This window comes from Salvia miltiorrhiza, chromosome 7 (assembly GCF_028751815.1).
Source record: "Salvia miltiorrhiza cultivar Shanhuang (shh) chromosome 7, IMPLAD_Smil_shh, whole genome shotgun sequence".
Lineage (NCBI taxonomy): Eukaryota > Viridiplantae > Streptophyta > Magnoliopsida > Lamiales > Lamiaceae > Salvia > Salvia miltiorrhiza.
This window is the reverse complement of record NC_080393.1, coordinates 19,669,863-19,693,818: the sequence shown is the minus strand read 5'-3', so window position 1 is coordinate 19,693,818 and position 23,956 is coordinate 19,669,863. Positions and strand designations below refer to the sequence as shown.

General features: G+C 36.7%; 3 protein-coding genes across 4 annotated transcripts; 2 read left to right on the top strand and 1 right to left on the bottom strand.

Annotated features, from left to right (window-relative positions):
- The first annotated feature begins 2,985 nt into the window (after positions 1 to 2,985).
- On the top strand, positions 2,986 to 13,221 carry LOC130993223 (myosin-1). Its single transcript, XM_057918033.1, has 23 exons — positions 2,986 to 4,308; positions 5,290 to 5,391; positions 5,473 to 5,616; positions 5,709 to 5,859; positions 5,938 to 5,965; positions 6,486 to 6,651; positions 6,778 to 6,841; positions 6,968 to 6,981; positions 7,074 to 7,158; positions 7,433 to 7,536; positions 7,632 to 7,770; positions 8,246 to 8,370; positions 8,489 to 8,641; positions 8,725 to 8,814; positions 9,359 to 9,436; positions 9,842 to 10,000; positions 10,342 to 10,548; positions 10,815 to 11,020; positions 11,113 to 11,248; positions 11,380 to 11,509; positions 11,584 to 11,730; positions 12,014 to 12,081; positions 12,290 to 13,221. The coding sequence occupies exons 1-23, from the start codon at positions 3,961 to 3,963 to the stop codon at positions 12,944 to 12,946; spliced, it is 3,501 nt and encodes a 1,166-aa protein (XP_057774016.1). The 5' UTR covers positions 2,986 to 3,960; the 3' UTR covers positions 12,947 to 13,221.
- Positions 13,222 to 14,191: 970 nt separating this feature from the next.
- On the top strand, positions 14,192 to 17,832 carry LOC130993238 (FAD synthetase 1, chloroplastic). 2 transcript variants are annotated; one of them, XM_057918057.1, is made up of 5 exons: positions 14,192 to 14,793; positions 15,373 to 15,422; positions 16,710 to 16,845; positions 17,035 to 17,210; positions 17,280 to 17,832. In XM_057918057.1, the coding sequence occupies exons 1-5, from the start codon at positions 14,546 to 14,548 to the stop codon at positions 17,789 to 17,791; spliced, it is 1,122 nt and encodes a 373-aa protein (XP_057774040.1). In that variant the 5' UTR covers positions 14,192 to 14,545; the 3' UTR covers positions 17,792 to 17,832. The 2 variants fall into 2 exon arrangements, with proteins under 2 accessions (XP_057774040.1, XP_057774041.1); XM_057918058.1 differs by having other exon boundaries at positions 14,368 to 14,793; positions 15,378 to 15,422.
- Positions 17,833 to 23,335: 5,503 nt separating this feature from the next.
- Positions 23,336 to 23,755, bottom strand: LOC130993938 (uncharacterized). Its single transcript, XM_057918975.1, has 2 exons — positions 23,618 to 23,755; positions 23,336 to 23,545 (listed from the first exon to the last, which is right to left on the bottom strand). The coding sequence occupies exons 1-2, from the start codon at positions 23,753 to 23,755 to the stop codon at positions 23,336 to 23,338; spliced, it is 348 nt and encodes a 115-aa protein (XP_057774958.1).
- Positions 23,756 to 23,956: the final 201 nt, after the last annotated feature.

Genomic DNA, 23,956 nt, shown 5'->3' with positions numbered 1-23,956 from the left:
ACATAAAACAAAATAACTTCATACTAGAAGCCAAAAATAACAATGGGTTAAAAAATAACATAACCTATGAATTGAACTCATGAAACAATGAAGGTTATGACTTGAATAAGACTATTCAACTGAACATGAATATAAATTATGTATTCACACTACTAAAAATCATCAATTCAAAACACATAACATATCAACTTCGTCTCTATTTAAACAAACTATCTCAATTCAAGTACTGAATACAAAACCATTTACAGAATATAAATGAAAACTGAGATCGGCGTATATAATTAAGCAACAAATGTCAATGGAATTAACACATGAACAACCGATTACTAACCTTCGTCAGACATTGTTGGAATTGAGGAGAAAAGAATCGAAGCTCTGCGGATGGTTGTTATGCCAAAAAAGAGACGTGGGTTACAGAATGTAAAATGGCTTCGAAATTTTTGGCAAATCGATTCTTGATGGCTAAAAGATAAAACCACCAAGATATGCAATTTCACTAAAAACGTGAGTTAGTGGGTAGTAGAAGATATGTTTGTTTGACTAAAATCTAAAATACCATAATTATGGATATTACCTTGCATATAAGGAAACTAATGGATTTGAGAATTGAGGAAATACAATGCTGCCCTTTATCGCCAACTTTATAGGCTGAAAATGTAATCATGTGCCAGCCGTTGGATTCACTTAATCAATGGATGGGATTAGTTCTTAGGTGTCACAAAAATTTACCATTCTCACAGTACCCTCCCTCTATATATATATATATATATGAGTTATACTAAGAATACTATATTTCGTAAAAAAATAAGAATATAACATAAGTTAGTATATAGTGTTACATAAACTGCAGTATAGTACTGCACAAATATTTACCTGAATTCGAATTCTGGAGGGAGCGAAAATTTTATCTAATTAATGAAATTTTATTATGCAGTCATTACAACCAACTTATATAAAATATATATTGACTTATGCATTCATTCTCATTTTTCACCATATTTGTCCATTCTCATTTTATCTTCTCCCTATATATTTTGAGGACAACATTTATTAGTATATATATTTCGAGGTAATATCACATAATAAATATTTTGATTTGATCTTTTTCCTATATATATTGCGGACAATATTTTCTGGTATATATATTTCGGGGTAATATTACAGAATAAATATTTGATGTTATAGAATCGGCAATGGATACTTACAAAGCCATTAATAACTTGATAGCTACTAAAGAATAAATCCAATATAAAATTGTTCTTCCCTCCTTCAAATACGAGAAAGAAAGAAAAGTACAAGGATTTTATAAATTGTTGACACTTTTTTTTACCTTTCTTTTTTTGAGGACGAAAACCGAAACACTGGATAGAACGTTACACGTGGCTATAATATTGGACATAATTAGGTTAAATTATCTTCAAAAAAATATCACCATAGTTTCAGAACTATGAAACCCAAGTAATATTGGATGTATTTTTCATTTTTCATTATCTATTTATTCCGTGGAGATAAATGTTTGGATGCGTAACTAAATATACAAATAATTAATACATCAAATTGCTCTTCTCTTCTACGGTGGTCTGATGTTGACAGAGCAATCACTTTATTATTTAGAAGATCATAAATCTGAATGCTATCAAATTGAAAATAATTTGACAACATAAAGTAACATGTAAACCATAATACACTTTTTTTTGACAGAATACACGATTAATTAAATAGCACTTTATCCGATGTTGGTTAATTACAAGAAAAAATTAGCCCCCGATAAATTACTATATGGTCTGGAACAATTATATATAATTTGTAGAAATTAATTATCAACTCATCATGCTATGCATGCATCGATGTATAAAGTGATTTTTTTAAATATACATAAAAATTGAATTTTAATTCACGCATATAGTATTTATTAAATAAATGTTCATTTCATGGTGTCAAAGATGGGATGAGATTAATTTAGCGGGGGATTTGTATATAATTGTGAAAATAAGCACTATTTTGTCTTGGACAATTAAGACAGTAATTACAGTTAATATTATATACTCCCTTCGTCCCAATATTGTTGGCCACATTTGGTTTCGGCACGGGAATTAAGGAGTTGTAGATTAGTATTTTAAGTGTGTGGGTAATATAGTATAAAAGTAATAAAATAGGAGAGAGAAGGTGATAAAGTATGAGAGAGAAGGTAATAAAATGATAAAGTAGGAGAGAGAATGTAATAAAGTGATAAAGTAGGAGAGATAATGTGATAAAGTAAGAGATTGAATGTGATAAATATTTCCATTTTAGGAAAGTGACCAACAATAGTGGGACAAACTAAAAAGGAAATGTGGCCAACAATATTGGGACGGAGGGAGTAATTAATATGAATAAATATGGAAGGGCGGTGGAGGGAGTCAGCGGTGGCACCGGTCGCAGTCGTTTGGCTCCATTTTGAATATACGCCGTTGGATTAATCATCAACGGTTACTTTCCGTTGCACGTGGAGCTGTTACAGGGAGGCGGCAAACCAAATGCGAAATGGTCTTTTGCTTTATAATTTAAACCATTAGGAATAAAATTGTACATTAGAAAAAAGGGTTAGAATATGGCACAGGAGGATTATGTACATTAGAGGTGGAGGATGTAATTGTCTAAGAGAAAAAGTGGGAATTTTATTAATTAATATTTTGATATATATATGATATATCAAGACAAAGTACAATAAAAATATTACTACTATTAGTTTTAGAGTATGGATGATTAATTTCAATGTGAAACACAATAAAGATATATATTGATATAAAAATAAATTTAATCAAAAAATATAATTTTGTAATGACAAATAGAAATTGCTCAGATAAAAATAGCAAGTAATTTGCTTTCTATGAGAAAATTTACAACAAAGTCCAAACACAGTCAAATAAACCTGAAAATATAATAATTTAGAAAAAAGCGTAGTTTTGTTTTTATTTTTGGTGGCGAAAAATTTGAAAAATGAAGTGGATGACATAGCGAAGAGCAGAGAAACCCCACTTCCATAGATAGCCATAGCCATAGATACAATACAATAGATATACTTGGCTTTCAAAGCGTCCATCAACAAAGCACCAAAAGAGAAAAAGAGGAATAACAATCACCAAAGCAAAAAGCTACTGCTGCCCTCTCTGCTTTCTGCTTTCTCCTCTTCTTCCATATCTTGAAACTTTTGCTTACTATTTTTGAAAATTTCATCCCATTATTATATTGCGCTCCATCCCTCTGTAACGCGCCGTTCTTGGCTCGATATTTACTGCATGCATTTTTGATTTCAAATTGCCTCCTTTTTTATTGTGTTCCTCCATTTTTCAATTGTTTTTACTTTGCACATTATTTCTGGTCAAAATTTGCTGTCTTTTTCACGACAACTGATCGATCGGGGGCCTGCAAGGAAAACCCAGCACCGTGACTTCTTGTGACAAGATAAAGTGCTTCAAGATTTGAGTTACTTTTTCCTTTTTCCATTTCCTTTAGATTTCTCTTGCTTTTGTGAGGGTTAAGATCTGTTTAGAGCTTGGGTTTTCAGTTTGTAGGATCCCATTTATTTGAGGGATTTGTATTGAGTGTGTTTTTCTGCTCGGGGGAATTTGGATCTTTTTTGCCCAATTTCTTGGAGTGGTTTTTAAGGTATATAGGTTTTCGGATTGAGGATTATTCATAATTGGGCAAGTGGGGTTCAAGATTTGTAGGTTTTGACATGGTGGGTGGCGTGACTGGTTACTGAAGTGTCACTAATGGTGGTGTTGTTCGGTAATTGTATGGTCCCCTCCATTAAGTTCGGCAGCTAAGTCCGTGGGCCTCTGGAGTTAAAGTAGTATTCACTTTTGAAGAACAAAAAGGGAGGAAAAAGCTCCCCTTTTGATCCAATTATAGGGGTGTTGATTGCGGTTCATTGAATTTGAGGAGAGGGGCAAAGGACCCTCTTGAGTCTTGAGTATAATGTCGCCCGTTAATGATACGCGTTCCTATCAGTCGATTAAGTCGTTGCCCGTGGATTTTAGGTATGCGGGTGATCAAGTTGTTGATAGGACAATGTTGCCTGATACTATATCGGAAAATGTTGAAGAATTGAGGGATGCCTCAGAAGGGGCAGCTAATGGCAGTGGTCATGTTGGTTCAGATAGTGATGAATCACCTTATGGAAGTTTGAACTTGCCGGCCAAAGATGGGGCTTCTTTGGCTGATGATGGCGATGATAATAAGGATGCCATTACTCCCCTGCGGCCAATTAAACAATCATATGCTGATTCGAAGTGGAGTGACACCACCCCGTATGCATCGAAGAAGGTATTTTTGGAGTATTACTTTTCTACTTGTTCTTTTTTGGTGATCTCTGTTGCATATCATGAAATGGAATTCTTGCCTGGTGAAGCTATATCATGTTTTTGCTTTTGTTTGTTTTCATATATACTCCTTATTAGATTCTATTCCAAGTTTATTTATGGTCCAATTGAGTTGTGCTTCTTCTTGCATTTGGTAGTGTGCACTGAGCATGTCCTAATTTTGCTTATGCAATAAAGGGGGACATGGAAATACAAGAAAAATTCAATAATGTGACTATTGCTTAATCAGAGGTAGTAACAATGGCATTATTGTGTTAAGTATTATTAGACATATAAAAAGTTATAATTAGAGGGTTCAATAGAATGACTAGCTGAAAGTCCAAACATTTTGGTATTTTGCAATTTGCTGAATAGGGTTGAGAGCAGCATTTCTAGAGCATGAATTTCTATTTTCAGTTTAATGTTTTAGATGTCACATGTATATAATGTTTTAGATGTCACATGTATATAATGCCAAACTCATATGCCTTTGTATTATGATTAAACCTGATGAAGAAGATATACCTAATTGCCTTTTCTAATGTACAATAAGACCCTATTTAATTGACATAGCAAATGAACACTAAATAATTGTCATCCAGGCGAGACTGAGAGGACAAATCCCAAGAAGCTGTTTTTGAGAAGAGGACATTTCAGATTGCATTCCTTGAGGCAATTGTTTTGTGTTTCTATTGTAACTCTGTTTTCTCATATGTGTTCTTAAAGAACACCTTATTCATCTAGTTACTTAATAGAGCTTGTTTGCTATTGAGAAGCACCACTACTTGAACTGCTTAAGGATTACGCTCTTAAATTACCAAAATGGTGGCAACAATTTAATAGTAGAAACTGACCTATAACTTCATGTAGAAAAGAGCTTTATATGAAGATCCTATTTGTCATTTTTTTGATGAGATCGTCTTTGACTTGTGAGTTTATTCTACAGAAAATTCAGTCGTGGGTTCAGCTTCCTGATGGTAATTGGGAGCTGGGGACAGTTCTTCAGACTACTGGTAACGATTCAGTGATAACATTGCCTGAGGGAAAAGTGAGCAACATTTTGGTTTCCATCATTGTGTTTTCTTGAGCTGTTACCTTGCGCTCTTCATTAACAATTTTCCTTGTCTAGGTACTGAAAGTGAGTTCAGAAACTCTGATACCAGCAAATCCTGATATTCTTGATGGTGTAGATGATCTCATGCAATTAAGTTACCTAAACGAACCTTCAGTATTGTACAATCTCCAGTATAGATATGATCGAGATTTGATTTATGTAAGTTAGTATATTAGTGTTTAAATTTTTAGGATATTTCCATTTTTTCTAGTTCTATGAACACTTGGTTCTCACTTTTCTGTTTATTGCAGACTAAAGCAGGTCCAGTGCTGGTGGCAGTTAATCCCTTTAAAAAAGTCTTGTTATATGGAAATGATTATATTGAAGCTTACAAGCGCAAATCTTTAGACAGCCCTCATGTATATGCCATTACGGATACAGCTATGCGTGAAATGATCCGAGGTAATTAAATTCTAGAAAGCTAAGTAAGAATCTGCTGAAAGTAATTTAACTCGACAATTTGGTTTTCCCTCTCTGCAGATGAAGTAAACCAATCTATCATTATAAGGTTAGTGGAACAATACATGACTTTCATTGTTTATTTTGGTACTTCATGTTGCACATGCAATTTTGTTGCCCTTCATTATTTAGTAGCCAACTTTATTTTGCAGAATCTTGGTTGAATCTGCTTTCAAATGTTATAATTCAGTTTTTTTTTTTGGTTGCTGTTTGTTTGTTTGTTTGTCGCTTCTTATGTATAACATCTGTTTACCAACATATCATGTTGGATCATGAAGCAGCATCAGTATCAGTTCTATATTTTGGTTATCACTATCATCAGTTATTGCTTGCTTTATCTTAAGGTTGGTCAATATCTGGTTATTCTATCTTGTAGAGATGTGTGGTTAGTTCCTTATACATGAGAATAACACTTAAAAGTTAATACCTTGGAGACTTGTACATCTTTTTTTTTTTCAATAACTGATGTGCTTAAATATATGTGTAGGGTGTTCCCCACTTAAGTGATATTTTATGCATGTAATAATTATATTTGACAAGTTTGGTTCTGTCCATCTCTTTTTATCTAGTGGGGAAAGTGGAGCTGGAAAAACGGAGACTGCAAAGATAGCCATGCAATATTTGGCTGCTCTGGGAGGTGGTAGTGGCATCGAGTATGAGATATTAAAAACGAATCCAATTCTGGAAGCTTTTGGTAATGCCAAGACATTAAGAAATGACAACTCAAGTCGATTTGTAAGTTGCTTATCATGCCATCCTCTATTTCTTGGTTGGTTAGCATGAAATATCAGTAGTTCAACTTATTATTGGGTGTGAATACCCACTAATTTGCTGCTTCTAAGTAATTAAGACTATCTGCAGGGAAAGCTGATTGAAATCCACTTCAGTGAAACTGGAAAAATATCGGGTGCCAAGATTCAAACTTGTAAGATTACTTCTACCATGTATATCCTTTAATAAAATTATTGCATAATGTTGCAGAATTATAGAGCCCCTTCTTAATTTGTTTCTTTTTTGTTGCTCCATCAAATGCGGTTCCTTGTACGTACAGTTTTACTAGAGAAGGTAATTACCGATCTTCTTTCAGGTTTTCTATTAGATATTTTACTTTGGTATACAGTATACAGAAAACTAAGATAGATTGTTTTGGTGAACAGTCAAGAGTTGTTCAATGTTCGGAGGGAGAAAGGTCGTATCATATATTTTATCAACTTTGTGCTGGGGCTTCACCTAGCCTAAGAGGTAAAGCTTTACCATTATCCTTGTTTCTAGGTCATTATCAGCAATCTGGCAATGTTTTGTTATCTTGGTCTTCAGATCGAGTCCGGTGTAAATTTGCTTTCTTGGTCATCAGATCGACTCCGGTGCTATATTTCTTGCATTTTGTTGTGTTCACTCTCTCTTGCCCGTTCCTATATCTGCTTGCTTTTGGTTGTACGTCACTCCTTGTTGCCCCTTTCTTCTGTCATGGTTATATGTTTTTCATTCAGCTGCACTTTCTTGTTCTTTTGTGCAGAAAAATTGAACTTAAAGAATGCAGACGAGTTCAAGTATTTGAGGCAAAGCAATTGCTATACGATCTCCGGGGTTGATGATGCCGAACAATACCGCATAGTACTGGTATCCCTATGGACTTATTCTCATCATACTTTATCCATTTTCTTGTACTGCGAACTAAAACCAACTCAGCTATATATCATCTGCCGTAAATTCAGGATGCTCTGGATATTGTTCATGTAAGTAAGGAAGATCAGGATAGCGTATTTGCAATGCTGGCTGCAGTACTATGGCTAGGAAATGTCACTTTTACTTCAATTGATAGTGAAAATCATGTTGAACCCGTGATTGATGAAGGTGAGAATATATCAGGGTGAATATCCTAAATGATTCAGCCTGAATCTATTTCTGATAAACAAAGTTTATCATGTTAAGTCTGCCAAAGTTGATGCGCTATGCTTGCCTTTTCTTCTGTCCTCTATCCGATTATGTGAACTGTTGGTAAAAAGTTTCAGTTATCTTCAAGCCTATTCACCTAAAGCTTGATTTTATGGTTGCAGGGTAGAAATTATATATCATTGTATCACTGGGTATTGCAAGTATTAAGTTTATGTTCATAGGTTAAAAGAGAATATGTACTTGATCATTGAATAGTTCATAACTTGTTTCAATGTGGTGCAGCTAATATGAAATTCTTGAGTATAATGTTTGTATATTAACGCATGTGACTTGCTTCTATTCTTTAACTGCATGTCTTTATGTACAAAGCAGTCTTGTAACTCCTGCAATATGGATGAATTTTTTCGATAATATATGTCCATCCAATTTTCAGGTCTAAATACTGTTGCCACATTGATTGGGTGCAAAGTGGAGGAACTGAAGCTTGCATTATCAACTCGAAAAATGAGAGTAGGGAAAAGAAATGATACAATCGTTCAGAAACTCACTCTAGCACAGGTTGGGCAGTTTGTGTGAAACCACTTAATCTTGAAATGCCAAGGGCTTGTGGAATTTCAACAAGTATACATGCCAAGTCTCCTGACTTTTATTGTTCATTCTTACATTGATATCACAGGCCATGGATACAAGAGACGCATTGGCAAAATCGATTTACTCATGTTTGTTTGACTGGCTAGTGGAACAGATAAATAAATCACTAGCAGTCGGCAAGAGGCGTACAGGCAGATCCATCAGTATCCTTGATATTTATGGTTTTGAATCATTTGAGGTGAGTGTTTTTAATATACTTCAACTTGTCTGTTTGTCTTTGTTTATATTGTTCTGACTAATTTTTTTTATTTTTTTTGTTAGAGAAATAGCTTTGAGCAGTTCTGCATTAACTATGCCAATGAAAGATTACAACAACACTTCAATCGCCATTTGTTTAAATTGGAACAAGAGGTAACCATGTCATATCTCTGCTTAAATGTAGTTTCATAGTTTCTTCATAAATATTGCATTTTATCTTGTTCATCTGATAATCTGCCTTCGATTAACTTGTAATTTTTGGAGAACCATTTTTCTTATTTCAGTATGGTGAATTTAATATCTGTATGACAGATTAATTCTTTGTTCTACGATGTGAAGGACCTGAATTCCCTGGAACTTTCCATTGCGCATACTTTTCTAGTTAATTATTTCCTTAAAGACTAAATAATCCATATATATGAGAAATTGAGAATAACCTGATCTTGGTGTTATGCTCGTTGGACTGGTGGATTAGGTGAAGTTCAAGGGATGACCTTACTACCACTCAGCAAGCCTATGTTTTTGCAAAATTAAGTTTAAGTTACTTCAGATGCCCAACTTAAATACACACTTTAGGCTTATCAAATCATTGTCACAAAATGCACTTGGGTGGCATTCTTAATGTGTTGTGCATTCCCAAGTATTATTTACATTATTGAATGGGGACTGGTTTTGATTACCTTAAACCTTTCTCCAGGAATACATTCAAGACGGCATTGACTGGGCAAAAGTTGATTTTGAAGACAATCAAGATTGTCTTAATCTGTTTGAGAAGGTCTGATTCTCAACCTTGTCAACATCTTCTGCAACTAATGTTCTTATTAGTTTTTTGGCTGAATATATTAAATTGTTGGATATATATCTAGTGCTGAAACTACGTGGTGCTTGTGCTGTATTCTATTAGATTTCTCTTTGGTTGGAAGCCACAGATAAGCTACATTAACAGTTTCCGTGCACTGTGCATAAATACTGTGGATTCTCCAGATTTAGTTTATGAAACTTTGCACCTGTAACTTCCTATAATACATCAGAAATTTAAAACAGATCATGGTCAGAAGTTCTTTTTGGTGGATGGAATTTTATGTCTTATATGATTAACAAATGATCTTTATGTAGTGGATTATTCTGCTTTTTTTTTCTTTTCCTGCTAGACTGTTGAAAGGTTTTTTTTTGGGTGCAGAAACCATTGGGCTTACAGTCATTGCTTGATGAAGAATCAACCTTTCCAAATGGTACAGATTTGAGCTTTGCGAATAAGCTCAAGCAACATCTAAGTTCTAATCCTTGTTTTCAAGGAGAAAGAGGGAAAGCTTTTAGTGTTCGCCATTATGCTGGAGAGGTATTGACTTCTATCATATTTTTCATGGTCGGTACCCCGTTTATTTGGGGTATGTCGCCGGTCCAAATCATGTCATCCCTAGGATAATTTTCAAAATAATATAGATTAAATCTTTTATCTTATAAATTCTCAATTACGGAAGTAAAACGGAATAGAACTATGTGGACTGCTGGCATCTTACTGTCTCTATGATCTCATGATCGCTTTCTAATCTGCCGGTAGACACTAGTAGAAGAAACCAATAGATAACATTATTCAGCATCTTCAGTTTCAGTTAATTTTATTCATTTAAATACTCCTTTTTCCTCTCGGAGATTCAATAATTTCATTTCTGATGGCAGGTTACATACGACACCACTGGTTTTCTTGAGAAGAACAGGGATTTACTTCATTTGGATTCAATTGAACTTCTTTCTTCTTGCACGTGCCTCCTTCCTCAGGCATTTGCATCCAGCATGCTTAATCACACCGAGAAGCCTGTAGTAGGGGCACTGCATAAATCTGGTGGCGCAGATTCACAAAAATTAAGTGTTACGACGAAATTCAAGGTAAAACGAGTCTTACTAACCATGCTGACTGGTGTATCTATGCAGCATAGAGTTAGGAGGTGTTTGATGCTTATTTTAATATTATTATTCAATTCAAACACGAACTTGGTGACGTGGGTCAATTGGAATTGTCCAATTATTTGGATTTTTTTGGTTCTTTTAGATCAAGTGCTTCGTCATGCTGTTTTGCTTTTCTTTTGTTATCTCCCTTTTTTTTCCCATACTCATTAATCATGATGGTTTCTTGCTATTATTATTTGCTTCAGAGCCAACTTTTCCTGTTAATGCAACGTCTTGAAAGCACGACTCCACACTTCATACGCTGTATAAAGCCCAACAACTTCCAATCTCCTGGTAGCTATAATCAAGGACTCATACTACAACAGTTGCGGTGCTGTGGAGTCTTAGAAGTTGTTAGGATATCAAGATCTGGTTTTCCTACCAGAATGACACATCAAAAGTTTGCGAGAAGGTAAAAGAGATATTATAAATAACCATTGCGCAACTTCTTTTTCCTATGTTCTATCTTTGTTGTTTATCCATCCAGTCTCCTTTCGTTATCAGGTATGGTTTTCTTCTATTAGAGCATGTAGCGTCTCAGGACCCGCTCAGTGTTTCAGTAGCAATTCTTCATCAGTTCAACATTCTCCCCGAGATGTACCAAGTTGGATACACAAAATTGTTTTTCCGAACTGGACAGGTTAGAATATTTATGGAACTTAGTTACTTGTTTGTCTTTCCCTTTGATCTTAGTTGTACACCTCTTGGCTTGAGCAGTTAGTGGTTCTGTTTGTTTGGCTAATATTTGGTCTGTGTTTCAAATCTATGTAGATTGGGGTTCTTGAAGACACAAGAAATCGCACTCTCCATGGGATATTGCGTGTCCAAAGTTGCTTTAGAGGCCATCAGGCTCGATGCCAGCTAAAGGAGTTTAAGAGAGGGATTGCCACCCTACAGTCATGTATGTCATCGTGCACATGTTTTAGCTTTCTTTAACTTATAAACCCGTCTGTGATGTCGAACCTCTTGATGCAGTTATCCGTGGCGAAAAAGTTAGAAAGGAGTATGCAGGCATACTACGCAGGCATAGAGCAGCTATATCTATCCAAAAGCATGCCAGAGCTAGGATTATGAGGAGAAAGTTCAATAGAGTTAGGGAGGCATCTACCTCAATGCAATCAGGTAATCATCAACTGTGTTATTCCACACAGTGATAACACTAGATAAATCGTTAAATTTGGTCAACTAGTTTTTGCAAATTCTGAACTTTTATAAAGTTTCTTTTATGCTTTATCTTTGAGATCTACGTGCAGTCTTATAAAGTGTTGGCATCTGCTTTCTTGAAAATGATAGTGATAAAACTTGATATTGCTGGGAGTTTATGTTTGTGACTCGGTTCCTCGTTGAGACCTTATAGAGCTGCGCGCGTTACTAATAAGCTCATATTTACGTTCCCATTTTTTAGTTATTCGTGGCTGGTTGGTCAGAAGATGCTCAGGAGATATAGGATTGCTGCAATTTGGAGGAAGAAAGGTACTCAGATTTTGGATCTTACCATCCAATCATAATATGATGCTATATTCATATCACATTGGAACCAATTAAGTAGATACAAATCAACATTAGGTTATGAATGTGAAGAAATGATGTTAGGAAATTTTGTGTGCATTAATTAGGTTAATAATGTCAAGAAATGGGGAATGTGACATGTTGATGTGTTGAGTTTAATGTTGTGGATCAGGGTAATGAGCCAGAAGAAGTGCTGGTAAAATCATCGTTCCTCGCTGAACTGCAACGCCGTGTTCTCAGGGCTGAGGCTTCCCTGAGAGAAAAGGAAGAGGAGAACGACATCCTTCACCAACGGTTGCAACAGTATGAGAGTCGTTGGTCCGAATACGAGCTAAAAATGAAGTCTATGGAGGAGGTGTGGCAGAAGCAGATGAGATCGCTGCAGTCGAGCCTTTCCATTGCAAAGAAGAGCCTCGCCTTGGACGATTCCCAGAGAAACTCAGACGCCTCAGTAAATGGAACTGAAGAAAGAGAGTCTAGCTGGGACACGGGCAACAATTTGAGGATCCAAGAAAACGGGGGAAGATCAACGAGTGCAGGGTTAAGCGTCATTGGGCGGTTGGCTGAAGAGTTCGAGCAGAGGAGTCAAGTATTCGGAGACGATGCCAAGTTCTTGGTGGAAGTGAAGTCGGGGCAGACGGAGGCGAGCTTGGACCCGGATCACGAGCTGCGGAGGCTGAAACAGATGTTTGAAGCTTGGAAGAAGGATTACGGGTCGAGATTGAGGGAAACGAAGGTGATACTGAACAAGCTCGGGAGCGAAGAGGGGTCGGCAGATAAGGTGAGAAAGAAATGGTGGGCGAGGAGAAACAGCACAAGGATGAGCTGAAGCTGAAGTGTATATTTTTGGTTCAAGGAAATACTGATATTGCAATATGGGTTGTTGAGTTTGTGCAACTGAAATTCTAGCTATTTATAGTGCCACTCTTACTCTTTGTAAAGCTTGAGCACAAGGTTAGAATGGCTTTGCCTCATTGAAAAGGGTCATTTTTCTTTTTTCAAGTAGAGAAAGCTTGATTTTTCGATTTGGTAAAGTTGTAGCATGCTTTTCTGATATCTCACATTCTCTATTATTGTTTGCTTAATTCATTGTCTTTGTTTTCACGAGTTTTTGGACGTCGATCGTCTATAGTGTTAAATATAACCCTCTATTGTAAATATATACAAATAATCTTTCCTATTATAGGATGATGATCTAATTTTAAACTCTAATATTTCCCATGATAAATACAGGTATTTGATCCTTGTAATAATACACTTATGCACATTCTTATTCTCTTCTCTCTAGTTTCTATGTACTTTATAAAATGTTTCCAGCACAAGAGAGTTCTACCTTCTCTATTGTTATTTGGTTAAACTATTTTAAGAAATCTAAATGGATTGTTTGGTTAGCTAATAGTGCAATAGCAATGAAATATATTAAACATTCATGAAAGTAATTAAGGTGAACCATATCATAAGCCCGAAGTTTAATGATACAAAAAAGTTTAAGCTTTAATGATACAAAAAAGTTTATGCTTTGGCATGATATGTTTGAACGTCTGAAGCAACTACATAGAGAGTCAGAAGATTCTTTAAGTAAATGAATTCTCATATGATACATGTGCACAAGACAAGTTAGTCACTAAACTTTCATACACAAATGTCAATATTGAATCTCCATATTTTGTGAAAAGAATTCAAGGAGACATTTGTTGACTCATATATCCACCAAGTGGAGCATTTTGATATTTTATGATATTAATCGATGCTTCTTTTAGATGATCTCATGTATGATTGTTTTCTATTAGAAATACAACATTTGATAGACTATTTGTTCAAATAAAATTAAGAGTTCAATTACCAAACAATTCAATCGAGAAGATTCATCTTAATAATGCTAATGAATTAATGTTTCAAGCATCCAATGATTATCTATGTATGACTATTGAGATTGAAATTGAATATTCACTTATTAATGTGGATGATTTTGTGCGGTCCATAAAAGATAAATTTTCTTGACGGAAAAAACAAGACTATTCGGACCGGAAGCTTATTGATATAAATGATTCAGTTATTTAGTTTAGTGAAGGTTGAAAGACTTGAAGAAATCACGCATAATTGAAGAAATTTCGCATAATTTGAATTCCAATGGATTAATTTAAGATAGAGTGGTGAGATAGTGTTATACAAGTATCTTTTGTGTCTAGAAAAAACCTTGAAATTTTGGTTATTTGGAAATGGTCCTTGAAGTTTGGCGAATCTCAAAAGAGTCATTCAAGTTTGAAGTAATGGCAAAAGGTCTCGATTGGAGAGAAAACCCTCTACCCCGGATAAGCATTCAGCAACAATGGCCAACCAAATTGGCCACAACGCCCATTCTCGCCGCTAAAACTCCCACAAATTACTCCTCGTTTTTCTTGGCAGCTGCTGCTGTCGCAGGAAAACAATGATGATGGGCGGCTGCCGCAGTTACTACAACCCTCGCCAATTCGGGAGCTGCACCATCAAACGCTGCCGTTCTTGTCTCGACAGAGCTGCTCCGCCTAGGTTTCGTTGCTCCTCCAGAAGATTTTTGGGATTCAAGTTGTCGGGCTCCAATGCTTCGTCTGTTGCCAGTAGCGACGACGATTTAGCCCGACTTTCTTTCATCAACGACGATGCCTCTCAGCCTCCCCTCTTCTCAGAGTGCTTCAGGTAATGCTCTAATTCTGAACTCTGGAATTCACTTTGCTCAATTTTGGGTTATTTTATAGAATTGAAACATTTGATCTGCATCCCTTGATAAATCACTGTCTGATTAAAGCATTACATTGAGCACTATAGTATAGGTGGACGTGATAGCCATAGAGAAACTACTGCCTGCGGAATCAAATAGATCACTTACAATAATCAATTGGCAATCTGTATATCAATCGATTATATTGGCTCTCAACAGCATATGGTCTGATACTATCATCATCGACCTAGGATTGTTTATGAGGTTCAGTTTTCTCTGCCAAATTGGGCATGCCATGAATTATTACCTAATCTGAATCATGTGAAGCTTGTGGAAATTTAGCTGTCTAACCAGTATTCTTTCTAATTTCATCTCCCTGCATGCTCTTAACTCTCAAGTAGTCGATGAATGCATAGTGTGCCTCCATTGTGTTTCCCCTTTCAACTTGCTCAGTGTCAAATTTGCAATGCATAAACTTTTTTTTGCTTCTTTTATGTTGATGTATTTGGTCTTCTCACCATTATATTATTTATTAAAAAATATTTCTTTATGAATAGCCCAGCTGAAAATGGTGCGGATCTTCCATCTGAAAGAGTCTCAGTAGCAGGTTGGTTTTCAAACCCAATCGCCACCCCCCCCCCCCCCCCCCCCCCCCCCCCGCTTGTTCTCCTTAACTGTTGTATACATATGCATGTACCTTCAAATTGAACAGTTAATTGTTAACGATTTTTTTAGTTCTTTTGTTTGTTTTGTTAGTAATAAAATGTTCAAGTAGGAGGTCTAATTAGCATGACTTTTACATCTGTGATGAGTAGGATAATCAGAGGGTCTAACTAGCATGAGTCACGGATTTATGATCACCAAAATTATTTCCTTACCTAATTTATGTATATGTAATCGCCTATAAATAACACCAGAATGCAGGAGGCAGTCAGTGACTCCTACTTTTCTGGTTTTCAGATTAGACTAATGGACTAGATTTCTATTTTGTTGGAGAATTTCATTCTGGGGATCTTGCTCAATTCTTTCGAATAAAGCAATCTTTCTTTTACCCTCTTTCTCTATTAACTCTATCAGAGTCACTTGAGTTCTAGCTGCAAATGATGCTTGATTTATCATTTCACTTCTGTTGACAGCTATGTTAATGACATCCAAGATCAAAAAACAGTTATTGTGGATGTATCTATATGCTCAATCTACTATTACTTGAACATTAGATTACCTTCTGGATGCAATCTGATTAAGTAAACTTATCTCCTCCAGTCCTCCGTATGTGCTCTGCACCATTTCCACGCCAGAAACTCTGATGTATTAAGCTGCATGCTAGCAATTAATATACAATATTATTCCTCAGCTTCATGAGGCCTTTTGACCTGGTTGAGGCTCTTTCTCTGTTGTGCTAATGCTATACACTCCTATAGACAATGACCGTTTTATGCTGCCAAATAATTGGATAATCCATTTCATGTTTCTAGTTTTTTACTACTCGATGCATACTGTGTCCTTTTTCTTGAGTTTTATTGCAATAGTTAACAATATTCTTAACATTTATGCATATGTTCAATCAATAATATACAGTATGTGTTTAAACTTTAAATCTCTATATAGAGAGACTTATACACTCACGGCAACACACTGATATAGATGTATGCGGTGATAGAGACTTCTTCAGAAATCATGTTAACTTTTTCGTGGCAGTTTTAAACATGAATTGTGCATAAATCATGAATTTGAGGCATAAATTACCCTATCATTGATGCTTTTTCCAATAACTATCTTTGTATTCAAGATATTACTGTTGTTACTTTGCTTAGTAATTGTTTATGCCAATTTCACATGAGATGATTCAATATCTGCCCATAGATTGAAAGATTTATTTGTGCTGTAATAATAGGAGGAATAGTAGCACTGGGAAAGTTTGATGCCCTTCACATCGGTCATCGGGAGCTTGCAATCCAAGCAGCAAAGATTGGAGTTCCATATCTGATGTCATTTGTTGGAATGGGAGAGGTACTTGGATGGGAACCTAGGTATGGAATGCCCTCTTTGTCCGAACCCTGTCCTAAATCTGTGTATCTTCTAATTGACTTCTTTTATAGTGTACTTCCACATTATGGTTATGTTTCTACTTTCATGTAGTTAACAACTAAATCAATATTGGTCTTGGAGGAATGTTAAACTAAGTATTTCGTAACCTCTGCATGCATATTATTGAACAGGGCTCCTATAGTGGCAAGAAGTGACCGGAAGCGTGTTCTTTCCTCTTGGGCTCCATTTTGTGGTAATGTTACACCGAAGGAAGTTGAGGTTGAGTTTTCACAAGTCAGATATCTCACTCCACAACAATTCGCCGAGAGATTAGCAGTGGATCTTGGAGTTTGTGGCGTTGTGGCGGGTGCGTCTGTCTAGTTTATTATAGTAAGGTTCGAGAACGAAATAATAAGCTTGTGTAATAATCTCTCAGGTGAAAACTACCGGTTTGGATACAGAGCTGCCGGCGATTCATCTGATCTGGTGCGGCTGTGTGACGAGTATGGCATGAAAGCGTGCATAATAAACACTGTCATGGACAAGCACCAACATTCAACGGACATGGGTTCTAGCAGCTCGCAAGAGAGAGGGCAAGTATCATCCACGCGAGTTCGTCATGCTCTTGCCAATGGGGACATGAGTTACGTCTCTGAGCTGCTGGGACGCCATCACCGGCTTATGCTAATGGTAAGAAACAAGGAAGACATTTTTAGTGATAGGAAGAGGTTATCGATAAAATGTAGACCTTGTTTGTTGAATCTCTCACCCAAAGAAGGTCTATATGAAAATTGTTCTCTTGTAGTTGGTGATAAGAATGTGGTAGCATGCAGAGTGACAATTGATTCGACATATATTCATTTGGAATTAGATGAAGTAGCTCCTCATATAAATACTAGTGCTCAAAACTTGTTACTGGGTATCGACTTTGGTGAATCCAAGCTTTGATATTTATTTTTTAGTAAAATTATTGGATAACGATTTGTTGATTCTGTGTTGAATGGGTTGGCTGTAGTAGTTTATTTGAGATGGCGTGTTGTCAATTTTGGGAGCAGAATTCATATGCTGTCCCGTCCCTTTTATCAACTGTTTCTGAATTATGGTGAACCACAGTACCACACCTTACGCTAAGTTATTGCATCTCACATAATAATCACTAAATTTTGAATGTTTAGGTCTCCATGGTAATCATTTTGTGGGTGAATGATATTAGCAAAATATCATTTAATTTACTCACACTTAATTATTCCCACTATAATTATTTTTGTAGTTGAGGAATGGAGGGATTGGATTTTTATTTTTTACCAGTAGATCATCCGTGCGATGCAAGGCGAAATCAAAATTAAATGATATATTTAAATAAATAAATTTAAAAATTAAACAGAAATAAAATATAATAAATGTAAAATATGATTTAAAAGTAAAATACTACTAATTACTCAATAAAATTCTGAATTTAAAAACGTAATTTTCAATTATGTATAAAGTGTAATGATAATTATAATTATTAAATTATTTTAAATTATTTGACAATGAAAATTAATATTACACATTATTATTATAGAGTACTAGCATTTGAACTCACGCACGAAAAATATTTTTATATTTTATTATATATAAAATTGATTATCATTTTATTATTATATAAAAATTATAAGGGTTAAGGTGCAAATCCACTCTTAAAGTAGAGGCCCCTAGAGCGTTTATCCCCCCATTCTCTACTTTGGCGCAAATACCTCCCCATAGTCCAAGAAAAGAGTGCAATTAAATCCAGACCTCTAACGCCGTTAAGTGTCGTTAAACGTCTGGGTTTAATTGCACCCTCTACTTCAGGGATGGATCTGCACCTTAACATTTTTTTTTTCAATTTTGACAACCCACATTCGGCATCAGCTTAGCTGCCTCAGTACTCATCGGCTCCGACTTGCACCTTGCCAACTCACACGCGTCCAATTTGTTGGTCGTCGACTGCCCACCGCCGACATGAGCAATGCCACCAACTTCTTCATCGCCCCGCACAACAGCATCGACGACCAAGAGATTGGGTGCATGCGAGCTGACAAGGTGCAAGTCGGAGCCGATGAGTACGGAGGTGGATTGCCGAAATTGAAAAAAAAAAGAAAAAAAGATTAAGGTGCAGATCCACCTCTGAAGTAGAGGGTGCAATTAAACCAAGACATTTAACGGCGTTAGAGGTCTGGGTTTAATTGCACCCTTTTCTTGGACTATGGGGAGGTGTTTGCGCCAGAGTCGAGAATGGGGGGATAAACGCTCTAGGGGCCTCTACTTCAAGGGTGGATCTGCACCTTAACCCTAATTATAAATATAATTAAAATACTACTAATTTAAGATACATATATTTTAGTTTAATATAAAAATAATAAAGAATAATTCATATTAATAAAAAAAACGATATTGTGAAAAAAGAAAACAATTATAAGTTAAAAGATAATTGAAAGAATAGATTTATTCAAAAAAAAGAGGAGAGTGAAGAGAGAATTTTCTTAAGTTTTAATCGGGTTAAGTACCAAATCCAACCCCAACGTTGGGGCCCTTATCGCAAATAGAACCCTATACTCAGGGTAAGCGCTGTTTACTACCTCAACGTGTCTAATTTTAAACAAATCCACCCCCGCGTTTTGACGGTCCCAAACGCCGTCTGTGAATTTTTTTTTTATTTTAATGCAGGTGGGCCCAATTTCAACGGTTTAGAGCGGGAGACGAAGGGGTTTTGTGCTATACATGCGAAACCCAAAGGTCTCCTCTACCAAAATTCCAATTACAACTCTCAAAATTCAATCTTCTCATCCGCTGCTTCTCTGTGTACAAAAAAATCGAGAGTTAATTGTGAGTGAAGAAAGCTTGCAATAAATGGCGGAAGAAGACGACAACAACGATGGTTCAGGGTAAGTGTTTTCAAATGAGAAATTTTTCATTGTTATCTTCGTCTGAGTTGTCTTGAGCACCATGCGTTTTTTTTTTCAGTATCGCTTTCGAGGGATTTTGGTTCAACTATGGGGGGTATTGGGAGAAAAAGGAATGTTGGTGTTATGAAGAAGTGAACACTGATTTGGTGGAGGGAGAAACTGTTGATTCAATGACCTTTGAAAAAATAGTTGCCAAATATGCAGAACTAGGCTTCCCAAATCCTAAATGCTATTATGTGCAAGACTATGAAGAGACTTATGAAAATGGACTTTATGCTGTTTATGATGAAGAATCGGCTAGGAGAGTATTAAATGTTGCTTTTATATGTTGTTGGGACAAGGTTTATTTTTACATAGACGATGAGAGGCTTCCTTTTCCTTCAGAATTGGTTAGTCGAGTCCGAGGGTTACTAGATGAAGAAGAAATTGAGAAGTTTGAAAGATTTCAAGCAAAGGGGGAGAGTGGAAAGATGAAGAGAGTTGAGGGAGAGGGTAGAGATGGTGATGGTGCTGCTGGAATTGATGGAGAGGGTAGAGATGGTGATGAGGCTGCTGGATTTGAGGGAGAGGGTAGAGATGGTAATGGGGCTGCTGGATTTGAGGGAGAGGGTAGAGATGGTGATGGGGCTGCTGGATTTGAGGGAGAAGGTAGAGATGGTGATAAGGGTTGGGGAATTCAGATGGAGGGTATTGATGGTGATAAAGCTGCTGGAATTGAGGGAGAGGGTAGAGATGGTGAGGGTGCAAAGGTTCATGAAGAGGGTGCAACTTTTGAGTGGGAAGCAGAGGACAATATGGACCTTGAAGGAGAAGAAGACAAGAATGAAGATGATGGGGAAGATGACGAAGATGATGACACATATGTTGTGCATGCTGAAGATTCAGATGGGGATGAAGAGTATGATGAGCAGGTGGAGATCAACCCAAGCTTCGAGCTTGGGCAGACTTTTGCATCTGCAAAGGATGCAAGGGATGCAGTGAATCTATATGCCATACAGAATGGATATAAGATTCAGTTTGTGAAGAACGAGAAGAGTAGGTTGAGAGCTATCTGTCTTAATGCGATGAATTGCCCTTTTCTGTTCTACTGCTCGAAAATTGGTGCTGATGGAGGCATGGTTGTGAAGACCTTGGTTTTAGAGCATGATTGTTACCAACAAAGGGTGGTGCCAAGTATGACCCAAACTTTCTTGGCAAACCATTTCAAGGAGCACCTTTACAAAGATCCAAAGTTCTCAGCCAAGCAGATTCAGGAAGAAGTCAAAACTTATTTCAAGCTTCATGTCTCCCTGTTCAAATGCAAAAGAGCAAGGAAGATTATTTTAACAGAGCTCAATGGGAGCCATATCAACGAATTCAGGATGCTTGAGGCTTACATTGACATCCTGAAGGAGACTAATCCTGGATCTTTGTGTGAGTTGCAGTTGTCAAAAGATGGTGAAGCCGAGGGTAAGAGAGTTTTCAGAAGATTGTTCGTGATGTTGGATGCTTGCAAGAGAAACTGGTTGGCAGGATGTAGGCCTATAATTTGCCTCGATGGCTGCCACTTGAAGAGCATTAGTGGTGGTGTCTTACTCACAGCAGTGGGTAAGGATGCAAACGAGCAAATTATGCCACTAGCTTGGGCCATGGTCAGCAAGGAAAACAAGGTGAATTGGACATGGTTTATGCAGTGGTTGAAGAGTGAACTAGAACTTGGACAAGGCGACAGGGTAACTATAATTTCTGACATGCAAAAGGTACACGACTGCTACATCTTACTTAACTGCATTTGATATATTATTGCATACTAATCTATGATTATTCACTAATTTTTTATAGGGTCTCATAAATGCTGTGGAAACCACACTCCCGAATGCAGAGCACCGATGGTGTGCGCGCCACATTTATGCCAATTGGTCGAAGAACTGGAGAGGTTCAGAGTTGAAGAAACAATTTTGGATTTGTGCATGGAGTACTTATGAAGAGGACTTCAAACAAAACTTGGCAAAGATTGGTGCCACAAAGAAGAAAGTTGCTGAGGAACTTTTGAAGTATCCTCCACATACATGGTGCAGAGCATATCAGGATTTCAGGTCAAGTACACATATGGTTGACAACAATATTTCTGAATCTTTTAATTCCAGTTTGCTAGAAGCTAGGAGTAAGCCTATCATAAGCATGTTAGAGGATATACGGATGATGGTGATAATGGGTACGAAGTTGGGGAGGGCTTGGACAAGCACACCGTGCTTCTCGATAAAATGCAGTGTACATGCAGGGCTTGGGGATTGTGTAGCATACCATGCCAACATGCTATTGCGGCTATGTATCATTCGAAGATAGAGCCGGAGAGTAAGATAGCATACTGGTATCATAAGGAAACCTACGCGCGCAGTTATGCCCATGCAATTCAGCCTGTTCCAGGAGCAAAATTCTACAAGATGGAAGGACATGCCCCCGTTGAGCCCCCAAAAGTTGAAACAAAAATAGGTAGGCCTAAGAAGCATAGAGTGAGAGCTACAAATGAGGCAAGGCAGAAGACACACAAGCTTTCAAGGATTGGACAAGTGCAACTTTGTAGCATTTGTAAATCCAATGGCCACAAGAAAAATCATTGCCCAAATGCTCCAAAACAGGTACCTTTGTTTAGGAGAGTATAAAACTTGATCCATAATAGTAATTAACTCCTGTTTTTACTAATTTTTGAAGGATTCAAGCTCTCAACCTTCTACATCAACAGCTGCGAAGATAGGGAAAGCTGGATTGGGGCTTCATGTTGACCTTCAAACTGGCAAGACAACCATAAATGTAAGATATTGCTCAGATTTCATATTGTATAAGTTTGGAAACAATATTAACTTATTTCAATATAAAATGCAGCCTGGAATGCAAGGTGAGAGAGTTGTGTCTCACGGTGAAGTATCAACTCAAGAGAGCTCGGATCCACCGAGAAGATATCCTATTCCAAATGAGAGAGAATGCAAGAGGAAGTACAATGACATCAACTTCAAGGATTCTACACTACAGAGGGGGCCGAGCAATCTTCCATTTAAGCCACCCGGATTGAAGTGGAAAGGATCCGATAGTGTGACTACAAGCCAGTTGGTTGATGAGGCTGTTGCGAAGAGAACAAGACTCTCAAAAAGCAAATCATCACAAAGTTCAAGCATTTCTAATGTCTAGTAATTAGATTTGCTTTGCTCCATATGTGCTCTCAAGACTTTAGATTTGATTTGCTTTGCTCCATATGTGCTCTGTTTCTGACTTATGTAGTTTTGCATTTCCAACTTTAGTTGTGAATTTGGGTTAAGATGTTGTTATGGTCGAAGCATGTTTATGGTGTTATGGTGATTTTGGAACTGGTGATTTTGGAAGTGTGGCATAATATTTGGTTTGTAATGTAAGGATGCTTTTAAATCTGCCTTCTCAGTCTATATATTGTGTTCATTGCCATTGCTATTGTGTTTAGGATCCAGGTAACTTACAGAAACACAAATGCTTAATAAAAGTGAAAGCAAAAGAGTTGTATATAATTGATTGCGAAGAGAGGTTTTAAACATATCACCATTGATACAATACATTTCTAAAGGACAAAGAAAATTACAAAAAACAATAACCAACTGAAGATCAACATTGAATAAGCCAAGAAAGTCTTCTTCCTCCATTGATCACACACGTTCTTCATCTTATGCAGGGCATAGTTCAACTCAGCTTTTTCGACATCAAAATCACAACCTCTTGCTCGTTCACCCATGGGCTCGTCATGCCACACAAAAAAACCACAATTCTTCGACTGAAAAGCAAAAAATTTACACACTCAAAAACGATTTCAGAAATTTCGAATTGATAAGAGATGAAAATTTACCTTCCAATTTCGACACCCATAAAACCTACGGCCAGGGTTATCATTTGTCCATGAAGTCATTATAGGTGCCCTCAACCTCGATCCATCAATTTTGCAGTTGCAGAAATGTGGAGTTGCTTCAATATCCGCGTCCGCCATTGTTCTTCCAGAGGAATTGCTCGACCCATAAAATGAATTGGAACTCATAATGCTTCAATGGTCGCGTCTCCCTTTTGCAATCAAGAATTGAAACCCCAAATTAATTTACAGATTTTCGCTCCCCAAATGATGTGAAATAGAAATTGAAAAACCTAGGGTTCGTCCATTTTGAATGAGGGATTAACATGCCCTCAGTTTGTT

Excerpts from the sequence above, each read along its gene's own strand:
- LOC130993223 (XM_057918033.1), top strand. The coding sequence starts at position 3,961 with ATGTCGCCCGTTAATGATACGCGTTCCTATCAGTCGATTAAGTCGTTG. Across the intron at positions 8,815-9,358 it reads TGTTTAAATTGGAACAAGAG|GAATACATTCAAGACGGCAT; the intron begins GTAACCATGTCA and ends ACCTTTCTCCAG. Across the intron at positions 10,549-10,814 it reads GTGTTACGACGAAATTCAAG|AGCCAACTTTTCCTGTTAAT; the intron begins GTAAAACGAGTC and ends TATTTGCTTCAG.
- LOC130993238 (XM_057918057.1), top strand. The coding sequence starts at position 14,546 with ATGATGATGGGCGGCTGCCGCAGTTACTACAACCCTCGCCAATTCGGG. Across the intron at positions 14,794-15,372 it reads CTCTTCTCAGAGTGCTTCAG|CCCAGCTGAAAATGGTGCGG; the intron begins GTAATGCTCTAA and ends CTTTATGAATAG. Across the intron at positions 17,211-17,279 it reads AGTTTGTGGCGTTGTGGCGG|GTGAAAACTACCGGTTTGGA; the intron begins GTGCGTCTGTCT and ends ATAATCTCTCAG.
- LOC130993938 (XM_057918975.1), bottom strand. The coding sequence starts at position 23,755 with ATGGCGGACGCGGATATTGAAGCAACTCCACATTTCTGCAACTGCAAA. Across the intron at positions 23,546-23,617 it reads ATGGGTGTCGAAATTGGAAG|TCGAAGAATTGTGGTTTTTT; the intron begins GTAAATTTTCAT and ends TTTGCTTTTCAG.